Source organism: Arachis stenosperma, chromosome 2 (genome assembly GCF_014773155.1).
Source record: "Arachis stenosperma cultivar V10309 chromosome 2, arast.V10309.gnm1.PFL2, whole genome shotgun sequence".
In the NCBI taxonomy this organism is placed as follows: domain Eukaryota; kingdom Viridiplantae; phylum Streptophyta; class Magnoliopsida; order Fabales; family Fabaceae; genus Arachis; species Arachis stenosperma.
In genome coordinates this window covers 119,078,672-119,090,644 of record NC_080378.1, presented here as the reverse complement: position 1 = coordinate 119,090,644, position 11,973 = coordinate 119,078,672, and the positions used below count along the sequence as shown (strand labels likewise).

Sequence of the window (11,973 nt, the reverse complement as noted above, 5' to 3'; positions counted from 1 at the left end):
CTTGGTGTATGGCAATTTTTGGAGGTATCACTCAAGTGTAACATATATATACGGTTTCTTTCTATTCACATTGGTTTTGATACATTGTAATTAGTGTAAAAAGTTTTAGTTTAATTTGTTGGTTAACTCTAAGTTACTATCATTGTAACACTTTTATAAGTTGTTAACAATTAAATTAAATTATTGTGTTAATATGTTAATACATGATTAATGATCATGTGAGGCCTACCCTTGATAATCATTTAAACTTCTTAAATATCTAGTGATAATAAGGTCTATTTTTTTAGTCAAAGTTAGAATTTCATTCATATATGATATTAATAATAAAAATGATCAGTGAGATTTCCTACAAAACAATTAAAAAAAACATATATGAAAGAAGGTTTTCCTAAAATTTGATAGAAGAGTATTCCTAAAACAATAATACTAGTCCTAAAATCACAAAAACAAAGAAAGACATTCATGTGATAGAGTACAAAAAAAAAGTACATTCTTCTTTTTTACAAATTAAGCTAAAAACAATGTTTAGAATTCGTATAACTCGTAGATTTAAGTAGATTAAATCTAAACCGAGTTGACCCGATTGATATTCCTATTAAAAAGTAGATATATACAAACAAAATAAAAAAAAAAGAAAAAATATTCACTATGTCACCAATCAAATTGTATATTTAATCTCTTAGTAGGAGGTATACATTCAATTATGTTAGCACAACAAAATCACCACAATGGATAGTAATCATTGATGTAAATTAGTATATGACTAAATTTAAAATTTCTTTAATTAATCAGAAATTAGTAATCATTGTCTCTTTAATGTTTAACAAAGTGTACAAAAAAGTATTATTAATGGCCAAAAATTTATCCCATTAAAAAGGTTTTCGCTATTTAAAAGAAATACTGGTGTTTAATTTGAAAAATTGGCCTAGAAAAAAAAATTAAAATATGATTATTAGAAGATTATATATATATATATCAAAATTAAATTTATAAAATTACTGAAGAATTTTTTTCATTAAAGAACATGCATATAAAAAACTTTTTCTTTTAATAGCTAACATAGAAAAAGAAATTGAACCAAATAATCATTAATAATAAAATCAAAGGAGTACGTCATAAAATTAAAAGAGTACATGAAAACAACTTTTATATATTTTAAATTTTAAACTATACCAACAAATTAACAGAATTTTGACAATTTTTAAATAAAACTGAAAAAAAAAATTGAAATTTATTGGGAATATATTGCTCTAAGTATTGTGAATTCCATTAGCAATTAAAATAAAATCTCCATCCCGCTGTTTTAGCTATTTTCTGTTATATTTGATCTCTGAACCCTAACAAAAAACCTCTCCGGTTGTGAACAACAAAATTCTAAGATTTGAATCATTTTTCACATACATATTTTCTTTACGTATGTCCTCTAATGCTGAAAAATAATCTAGAATAGGGTATTTAATCAAAATATTATTATTGATTTTTGCATTTATTTTATCCTTTAAATAAGCGAAATTATTGTAAAAAAATCTTTCACAATCGTTAATTTCTAAAAATCTCTCTCCTTGCATGATAATCTTACTGGTCAAGATTAGACTTTGTTCATATGATTGCAACACAGCTTTCGTATATATCCATACTTTTCAACACCCACATTTCCTTCCGTATAATTTGGTACTTGAATCTCATATAAAGTCAAATTATAAAAATTATGTCTAATAAAGTTTAAAAGTATATTTAATAAAATTGACAAAATACATGATAAGATTTACAAGTATGTCTAGTAAAACTGAAAGAGTACATAATAAAATTAAAAGAATACATAAAAAAAATATGTATTTTTTATTTAATTGAAAATAGAAAAACATGACTAACTATATATATACGCAAATCTAAAACAAAACAAACCAAATTTTAGAAAAAATTAAAGTTTATGGGGAATATGCCGCTCTAAGCATTGGCGAATCCCATTAGTAATTAAAACGAAAATTTCATCTCGCTATTTTTAGTTTTCTTCTGTCATATTTGATCCTTGAATCCCAACAAAAAAACCTCTTCGGTTGTGAACAATGAAATTCAAGGTTTGAATTCCTTCTTGACATATATATTTTCTTTATGTATGTCCTCTAGTGCTGAAAAACAATATAAGATAATGCATCCAACCATAATATCATTATTGATTTTTATATTTATTTCATCTCTCAAATAGGTGAACATAAAAAAATCTTCCATAATCATTAGTTTATAAAAAAACTCTCTTTACATGATATTTTTTTCTCGTAAAGACTAAGCTTTATTCATATGATTGCAACACAGCGTCATATATATACAAACTTTTCTAACACCCACAATTTCTTTCGTATAATTTGGTGTTCGAACCCCATGTTTAAAGTTATATTATGAAAAGTATATGTAATAAAATTGAGAGAGTACGTAATAAAAGTGAGAGAGTACGAAAGACAATTTGTATATTTTTTATTCATTGAAAATAGAGAAACATGACTAGCTATATATATATACAAAAATCCAAAACAAAATAGAATTTTAAATTTTAAACTAAGCGAACAAACTAACAGAGTTTTTGACCTAATTTTTAATGAAGATGAGAAAAAATTGAAGTTTATAAGCATTGGCAAATCCCATTAGCAATTAAAACAAAAACTCAATCTCACTGTTTTTAGTTATTTTCTTTCGTATTTGATTCTGAACCCCAATAACAAACCTTTCCCGTTGTGAACAACAAATTCTCAAGATTTGAACTCTTTCCCGACATACATGTTTTCTTTATGTATGTCCTCTAGTGCTGAAAAATAATCTAGAATAAGGCATTTAACCAGAATATTATTATTAATTTTTGTATTTATTTCATCCCTCAAATAGATGAACGTAAAAAAAATCTTCCATAATCATTAGTGTCAAAAAAACCCTCCCCTTACACGATATTTTTTCTTGTAAAGATTAAACTTTGTTCATATGATTGCAACACAGCTTCGTATATATCCACACTTTTCAACACCTACAATTCCTTTTGTATAATTTGGTGCTCAAATCCCATGTTTAAAGTTATATTATGAAAAATATATGTAATAAGATTAAGAGAGTACGTGATAAAATTGAGAGAATACGAGAATTTGTATATTTCTTATTCATTAAAGATAGAGAAACATGACTAACTATATATATACAAAAAATCCAAAATAAAATTTTAAATTTTAAACTAAACGAACAAACTAACATGTTGTGAACAACGAAATTTCAAGATTTGAATTCCTCTAGTATTGAAAGACAATACATGATAACACATTCAACGAGAATATCATTATTCATTTTTACATTTATTTCATCCCTCAAATAGGTAAACGTAAAATAAATGTTCGATAATCATTAGTTTCTAAAAAACACTCTCCTTACTTGATATTCTTGTTTGTAAAGATTAAGCTTTTTTCATATGACTAGTTTCATATATATCTGGACTTTTCAACACCCACATTTGTTTCTAATCTATGTTTAAAGTTATATTATAAAAAGTATCTCTAATAAAATTAAGAGAATACATGATAAAATTGTAAAAATACGTTGTATATTTCTTATTCAATTAAAAATAGAGAAAATGACTAACTATATGTATATACAAATGCAAAACAAATGAATAGAATTTTAAATTTTAAACTACACGAACAAACTAACAGAATTTTGACATAATTTTTAATGAAAGTGAGAAAAAATTAAAGTATCATCATCAGAGCAGATACCATAATAAAATTGAGAAAGGACGCAACGAGAGAATTTGTGTATTTTTTATTCAATTGAAGATAAAGAAGAATGACTAACTATACATATACAGAGAGAAGTGTTACACATCCAAATCATTTTGATTCACAAGTCATACAAGTTGAGTCAAATTTAACAAAAAAGAAACTCACCCATACGAGCGTGTCAGCACGCTACTCGATGGTTTTCATAGCGCGCTACGCGTTCCTCCTCCTACTCCTCCTCTCCCTTCTTCTTCTCCTCCTTCTTCGCGTCCTTTTTCTTCAAGTGTTTCATCTTCATCGTCGTTTTTTTTACTATTATTGTTATTGCTGCATTTTCTCCTCTTTCTCTTTTTATTGATTTTGCAACATTATACATTTTTTCTTGTTTGTTTGATTTTTTTCTCCCAATAAAAATTATGAAAATATGAAATAAGAAGATAAAACAGCAGAAGATAAGAAGGAGGAAGAAGAAGAATTTTGAATTATACAGAATTTATCAGAATAAAAACACCCAAATATTTTTGTGTTACACCCAAATTTGCTACAAATACAGAAAAATATTTCCTGCTGCATTTTTTCCTCTTTTTTTATTTCTTTCTTTCTTTTAGTTAATAAATGTAAGTTCATCATCTTCTAAGTAATTTTACAGCAATGTGTTTCTTCTTCTTTGTTTGATTTTTTTGTTTTTATTCTTGTTAAAAAAGGAAAACAAAAAGAAATTTGAGAAGGTAAAACAAAAAGGAAAAGATAAATAAGAAAAAAAAGAAGAAGATGATTGTGATGATGATGAAAAAAAAGCAGAAGCAGCAGAAGATGAGGAGGAGGAAGAGGAAGAGTTTTGAATTATGCAGAACTTATCTTCGTGTTACACTAAAATTTACTGCAAATATAGAAAAATATTTCCTCTAATGTTGCAGTTTTTATTCTTCTTTTTTTCTTTCTTTTAGTTAAAAATTATTCTCCACATACAAGTCATTTATATTCACGCACTTCGTATTGTTACTGTACGCTCTTTTTCTTCTTGTTACTGCATGTTCTTTTTCGTTATTTTTCTTCTTCGTTATCGTCGTCATCAACACCGCCTCTTTCTCCTCCTCTTCCTCCTTCTTTTTTTCATTAGAATTTCTTCTCCTCCTTTCTTTTTCTCTTTTTCCTCCATCATCAATGATCTCGTTGTTTAAGATAATGAATAATACAGATTCAGATTGTCAATTGAACCATAATAAAATTGATTTGTTTTAAATCCAATCAAGTGGCTGAGGTATGGTTTAATTCAGAAGAAAAAAATATAGTATTAGAGGAAATATTTTTCTGTATTTGTAGCAAATTTAAGTTTAACACGAAGATATTTGGTTGTATTTTTATTCTGATAAGTTATGCGTAATTCAAAACTCTTCCTCCTTCTCATCTTCTGCTACTTTTTTTTCTTATTCATCTTTTTCTTTTCGTTTTACCTTCTCAAGTTTCTTCTTATTTTACTCTCTTAACAAGAATAAAAAATAAAAAAATCAAACAAAGAAGAAGAAACATATAATGTTATAAAATTACTTGAAAGATGATGAACTTACATTCATTTAACTATGAGGCTTGCTATACATACAAGTCTTTTTGGCTTACAAATCTTACAAGTTGGCACAAGCCCAACAAAACACACGCGCATTACACTCCCAGTAAATACTAGCACGCTACTCACCATGCACTATGAACGACTCTTCTTCTTCTTCCTCCATGAAAATGAGTTTCTTGCCAAATTTGTTTGATCTCCTTCGTGCATTCTCTCTTCGCTTTTTCATTCGTTGTTTTACCTGCGTTTATCACTGGTATTTTTACTTCTTTTTTTTTTATTTTTTGGTTTATGAAATCAAGTTTTGAAATCGTTTTGAAAATAATGGAACTTCAGAAATACACCCAAAGGATTACAGAAATACACCCAAAATTCGTTGAAGTACACCTTATGCATAATTCAGAACTCTTTCTCTTTCTCCTTCTCATCTTCTGCTGCTTCTTCTTCTTCTTCATTTTCTTATTTCATATTTTCATAATTCTTTTTTGGAGAAAAAAATCAAACAAAGAAGAAAAGGATACATAATGTTGCAAAATCAAAAGAAGAACGAGGAGAAACACGACGATGAAGATGAAACACTTCAAAAACGATTTTAGAGTTTGATGTCAAAAAACAATGGAAATCGAGAATAACGAAAAAAGAAAACAGAGAGAAAAGCATGTAAATAAAGAAGGAGAAAGAAAAGGCAATAACTTTGAAAAAAGGAAACGGAATCTTTTCAAAAAATTAAAAATCTGTTAGATGTAAACCCCGGTTAAATTAGTAGATAATTAGTCAATAAATTAGTTTTTAATAAGGAGGATTATAAATGTAAATATTATACCAAATTAGGATAGAGCTCATCGAAACGAGAATTTTGACACCAATTTCAAAAAAATCGGTCTAAGATTGGACCGAACGGGTTGAACCGGTTGAACCGAACCCGAACTGGGCTACCGGTCCAACCGGACCCACACTTTAAATGAGCCCACGTTCCTTTCTTCTCCATTTTGGCTTCAGCGACATGAAAGCTCCAGGGAGAGAAAGCAACGCCGAAACCCTTGCGGCAAATTTCAATTCGCCGTAACTTCTCCGTCCGAGCTCCGATTGCCGCACTGTTTGCGGCCACGCGTCCACCGCGTCGAGCTCTACATTTCTATCGGAACAATTTCATAGGTAACTTGTTTAATCACTCTCAGCCTTCTCTTCTCCCAATTTTCGAATTTTAAGTGGGAATGTTGAATTTCCTTGATTTATGATGTTTTAGGATCCAATTAGCTTGAGGAAAACGTTTACTCTTGCTTATGTGAAGCTTGGGTAAGGTGAGGATACGATAATTTTATTTTAATTTCATTGAATTTGAGCTTTGAGTATTAAATTGGATATATATGTGTTATGAATGTGTATTAGGTTGTGAATAAATAATTGGAGCTTGAAATTGTGAATACTGGAACTTGGAGGAAGCGGATTAGTTGAAGTTTTAAGGGCTGTGTTCTTTTAGGAAAATTGTCTTGGAATAATACTTGGGAATCGGCTAAGGTATGGTTTAGGTTTCTTGCATTTAATATATAATGTTCTGTGAAAACTTAGGCTAGGTGACCATAGGATAAGTTGGAATGCGGGTGTATGTTTAATGTTTAGTAATTTTTCGATGAATATATTTGGTTGAAGTTTATTGGATAATTAGTTATTAATTTTGGATGGTGAATGTTATTATTGATGAACATGGTTAGTTTGGTGCTTGTTGATTAATTAATAATTTGGTGAATTGTTGATTTGAGGTATCTTGTGTTAGAAGCCTAGGATTAGTGAACTATGATCCTTAGTTGAATTTTTGGTTGTTGGATTTGAATATTGTATGAGTATAATTGTTGATCTGAGGTAGATTTATTGTGGTGACTGTTATGATGATGAGGAAGGGTGTGTTGAATTGAAAAGAAAGCAGGTTTGGACCCGAAAAGGGTGGTAAAGTCCGAGTTTTAGAGGAGGTGCTGCCAAAATTTTATAAAAATTAGAGATTTTGTTTATATGAGTATCTAAAAATATTTAGATTCAAAGATTATATGGTTTGAATTAGAGTTATTAAGAAAATAAGTATGTTTTAAGTTTGAAGTTTGATTCTTAGAAAAGAATGAATTATATTTTGAATTGGAACTATTGATGGACGAAATGAGAGGTGTGATATCGAAGGATAAGGATTGAATATGTTTAACGTATGATGATGAATGAGATGCAATTGAATGATGTGGATGTTAATGAATTATAATTGAATTATTTATATGGCTTATGAATTTGAATAATCTGAGATACGAGGTTCCCTGGATAAAGTGCCGTGGCTTGCCACCACGTGTACCAGGTAGAAAACTCGATACTCTGTTGACCCTACGACGTAAGTGTGACCGGGCACTATATAAATTCCCGGGAATGTTACCCCCATTGAGCAATATTGATTATTTGAGATAAAGCTATGCATAGACTCTTGGGGATGCACGTCGGGGGACAGTCTAAGGACAATTCAGACTTGTCGGGTTGGCTAGATAACCGACAGATGAGCCTCATCAGCCATAGGACAGGCATGCATCATATGCATACTATTTGAACTACTTGCTTGTGCATTAACTGGGTGTGCCTGAATGTATCTGCCATGCTAAATGTATATTTGTTACCTGCAGTACTTGTAACCTTCATGTGCTTGCTTTATCTGTTTGTTTGTCTGTGAAATCCTGATGGAGATGGAGGTTTGGAGGAATGGCAATATGAGATTTAGGTTTAAGATTAAGTTAAATCAGGTTTACATATTCTTAGAAAACCACCTTCTATGGCTTCTATTTAATACTTTAAGCTCTATAAACTGAGTGTCGGCGTTCTAGGATTGCCTCTGGCATTCCCAGGACCTTATATATTATGTGTGTGGCACCTTTACCATACTGAGAACCTCTGGTTCTCATTCCATACTATGTTGTTGTTTTTCAGATGCAGGTCGAGAGGCATCTTGTTAGGCGTCTGGACTCTTGAAGCGGAGTGGTTACTGGGTTATTTTGTTATGTTATGATGTATATATATGTACTTAGCTTTCTCTCCACATAACTTATTCTTTTTGATCCTCCTAGAGGTGTATGGAGAGGCAGAATTTTGTTTATGTACATTTGGGTTTTGGATATGTATATATATGTATATATGTATGTATATTCTCCGGCCAGTCTTGACTTTGCAGGCTGAGTCAGGAGCTCGTTATTTTGTATCTTTGACTCTCTGTTCTTGTTTTGGGTTTCTTTACACTTGACAGCTGTAGCTTTCTTAGCATGCAAGTTAACTCATTTCTCGAGTGTTGCACTTTTATATTCGCGATTTTTATTTCCTCTATTCTTCAAGGCTCCTAGCATATTATAATTCTTCTGCTATTATAAATATACATTTTATTTTAGAGGTCGTAATACCACACCACCTCTGCTTTACGACTTAAGCGTAAAGCTTAGTGTGGTAGGGTGTTACATTATGGTATCAGAGCAGTTCGTTCCTATAGAGCCTGAAAGACGGACTGATTGTACTTCTGTGCATTCTCTGTATATGTGTTTATGTGCTATTAGGATATCTAACTGATATATATGGCATAAACGTTTGTGAGCATGCATTTGGAACTTAAAGCATTAGACCTGCGATATTGAGACTGATCAACTTAATATCACTTGTTTGGTGTATATAGGGACCAGATGTCAACTCGCGGACGCGGTCGCGGGCGAGGTAGAGGTAGGACAGGCACCGTTACTCCTGCCCCCATAGGGACTGATCCAGTAGACTTTATGGCTGCCCTGGGAAATATGGCTGCAGCTATGCAGGCGACAGCTGAGGCACTGGGTAATCAGATAAATCAGGGCTATCATGGAAATAATAATGATGAGGATGGTCCTATGACACTTGCTACATTTCTAAAAGTTCATCCTCCAACCTTCAGGGAAACCTCAAATTCCACTGATGCAGATAATTGGATTCAGGCTATGGAAAGGGCGTTACAGGCACAACAGGTTCCTGAAGAGTAATGGGTTGAATTTGGAACCTATCAGTTGCAAGGTGAAGCTCAGTATTGGTGGCAGGGGACACGACGTATCCTGCAGCCTGATGGTGCTGCGATTCCTTGGGAGGTTTTTCGGACAGAGTTCTATAAGAAATACTTTCCTAATTCAGTCAGAAATGCCAAGGAACTTGAATTAATGCAGTTAAAACAAGGACAGATGACTGTTGCTGAGTATACTAGTAAGTTTGAGGAGTTGTGTCGCTTTTCTCGTATCTGTCAAGGTGCGCCTGAAGATTTTCTGAATGGAAGTGTATTAAATATGAAGGAGGTCTTCGGAGTGATATTCTGAGCTTCGTTGCCCCAATGGAGATCAGGGTGTTTTCTGAATTGGTGAATAAGAGTAGGGTGGCTGAGGATTGTGTGAGGAAGGCGGCAGCAGAGAAAGGAAATTTGAGGGTGCCTTTTCAGAGACCTTCAGGAAGGAACTTTGCTCCGAGAGGTAGGAATTTCAAGCGTGGAGGCTCTATTCCGCAGCAGACTCAGGGACAAGGTAATTACAGAAGGCTGAATACCAATGTTAATCAGGGAAGAAGATTTGGGAAGCAGCCACAGCAGGATCTGAATTGTCAGAGGTGCGGAAAGTATCATCCTGGAGTTCCGTGCAGACTAGGACTTGGAGTATGCTATTCCTGTGGACAGCTTGGGCATATAGCCAGTAATTGCCCAGAGAAGAAGAAGTATGAGACTGGTAGGGTGCAGCAGCCGGGGAGAGTATACACCACTTCTACCGTAGGTGCTGAGGGATCTGAGACACTGATTAGAGATAATTGTGAAATGGCTGGTAAAATCTTAAATGCTTTATTTGATTCAGGAGCAAGTCATTCATTTATTGCATTTGAAAAGGCCCATGAATTAGGATTGAGAATGGTGGTTTTAGGTTATGATTTGAAAGTATATAATGCTACTCATGAAGCTATGGTGACTAGGATAGGATGTCCACAAGTTTCCTTTCGAGTACAACAGCGTGAATTTGTGCATGATTTGATTTGTTTGCCTATGACTGGTCTTGATCTCATTTTGGGATTGGATTGGTTATCCAAGAATCATGTTTTGCTTGATTGTTCTGAGAAGTTAGTACAGTTTATGCCGGAAGGGTCAGAAGCACCGGTTGTGGTGAATAGTTACTATTTGAATTCTATGATAATAAACTGTTCAGGAACTGAATGTCAGGGTATTATGTTATTAACTGCGGGAGTATCAGGTGATGATCAGAGTTTAGAGCAGATTCCGGTTGTATGTGAATTTTCAGATGTGTTTCCGGATGATATTAATGAATTCCCACCTAACCGAGAGGTTGAATTTGCAATCGAGTTGGTACCTGGATCCGGTCCAATTTCGATTACTCCTTATAGGATGTCACCTTTAGAAATGGCTGAATTGAAAGCTCAGCTGGAAGATTTGTTGGGTAAGCATTTCATCCGACCAAGTGTTTCTCCGTGGGGAGCACCAGTGTTACTAGTAAAGAAGAAGGATGGGAGTATGCGTTTGTGTGTCGACTATCGGCAGTTGAATAAGATCACTGTGAAGAACAAATATCCGTTGCCTAGAATCGATGATCTAATGGATCAGTTACAGGGAGCCGGTGTGTTTTCTAAGATTGATCTGCGATCCTGATATCATCAGATAAGGGTTAGAGATGAGGATATTCCGAAGACTGCTTTCAGGACGCGTTATGGTCATTATGAATATACAGTAATGTCTTTTGGGTTAACTAATGCCCCGACAGTATTTATGGATTATATGAACAGGATTTTCCGACCGTATCTGGACAAGTTTGTCATTGTCTTCATTGATGACATTCTTGTTTATTCTAAGTCTGAAGAGGAACATGCTGAACACTTAAGAACTGTACTGCAAATTCTGAGAGACAGGAAGTTATATGCTAAGTTATCTAAATGTGAGTTCTGGAAGAGTGAGGTGAAGTTTCTCAGCCACGTGGTGAGTAAGCAGGGAATAGCTGTGGATCCTGCTAAGGTAGAAGCAGTGATGAATTGGGAGCGACCAACTTCAGTGACAGAGATAAGGAGTTTCCTAGGTTTGGCGGGGTATTATCGTAGATTCATTAAGGGATTTTCACAGCTCGCCTTACCTTTAACTAAATTGACTAGGAAGGATACGTCTTTTGTCTGGACTCCAGAATGTGAAGAGAGCTTCCAAGCATTAAAGCACAGGTTGACTACTGCACCTGTATTGGTGTTACCTGAACTAAGTGAACCATTTGAAGTGTACTGTGATGCATCTCTGAAAGGTTTGGGGTGTGTTCTAATGCAGCACCAGAATGTTGTAGCATACGCCTCACGGCAATTAAGGCCGCATGAGATGAACTATCCGACACATGATTTAGAACTTGCTGCTGTTGTGTTTGCTTTAAAGATCTGGAGGCACTACCTCTATGGCGTTAGGTTTCATGTTTTCTCAGACCATAAGAGTTTGAAGTATCTTTTTGAGCAGAAAGAGTTGAATATGCGTCAGAGGAGATGGATGGAGCTTCTGAAAGATTATGATTTTGAATTGAATTATCATCCAGGAAAAGCGAATGTTGTAGCGGACGCCTTGAGTCGGAAATCTTTATATGCAGCTTGGATGATGCTACAGGAGGAAGAGTT

The 11,973-nt window shown here is 33.3% G+C and overlaps 1 protein-coding gene and 1 long non-coding RNA gene across 2 annotated transcripts; both read left to right on the top strand.

The window, feature by feature from the left end:
• Nucleotides 1–6,321: 6,321 nt before the first annotated feature.
• Nucleotides 6,322–7,254, top strand: LOC130960782 (uncharacterized). Its single transcript, XR_009079242.1, has 3 exons — nt 6,322–6,471; nt 6,563–6,617; nt 6,706–7,254. It is a non-coding gene; the product is annotated as an uncharacterized LOC130960782 (long non-coding RNA).
• A 2,416-nt stretch (nt 7,255–9,670) lies between these two features.
• Nucleotides 9,671–10,981, top strand: LOC130963613 (uncharacterized). The gene has a single exon (XM_057889716.1). It carries the CDS (start codon nt 9,671–9,673, stop codon nt 10,979–10,981), a length of 1,311 nt encoding a protein of 436 aa, XP_057745699.1.
• Nucleotides 10,982–11,973: the final 992 nt, after the last annotated feature.

Coding starts and splice junctions, on each gene's coding strand:
- LOC130963613 (XM_057889716.1), top strand. CDS start 9,671: ATGGAGATCAGGGTGTTTTCTGAATTGGTGAATAAGAGTAGGGTGGCT.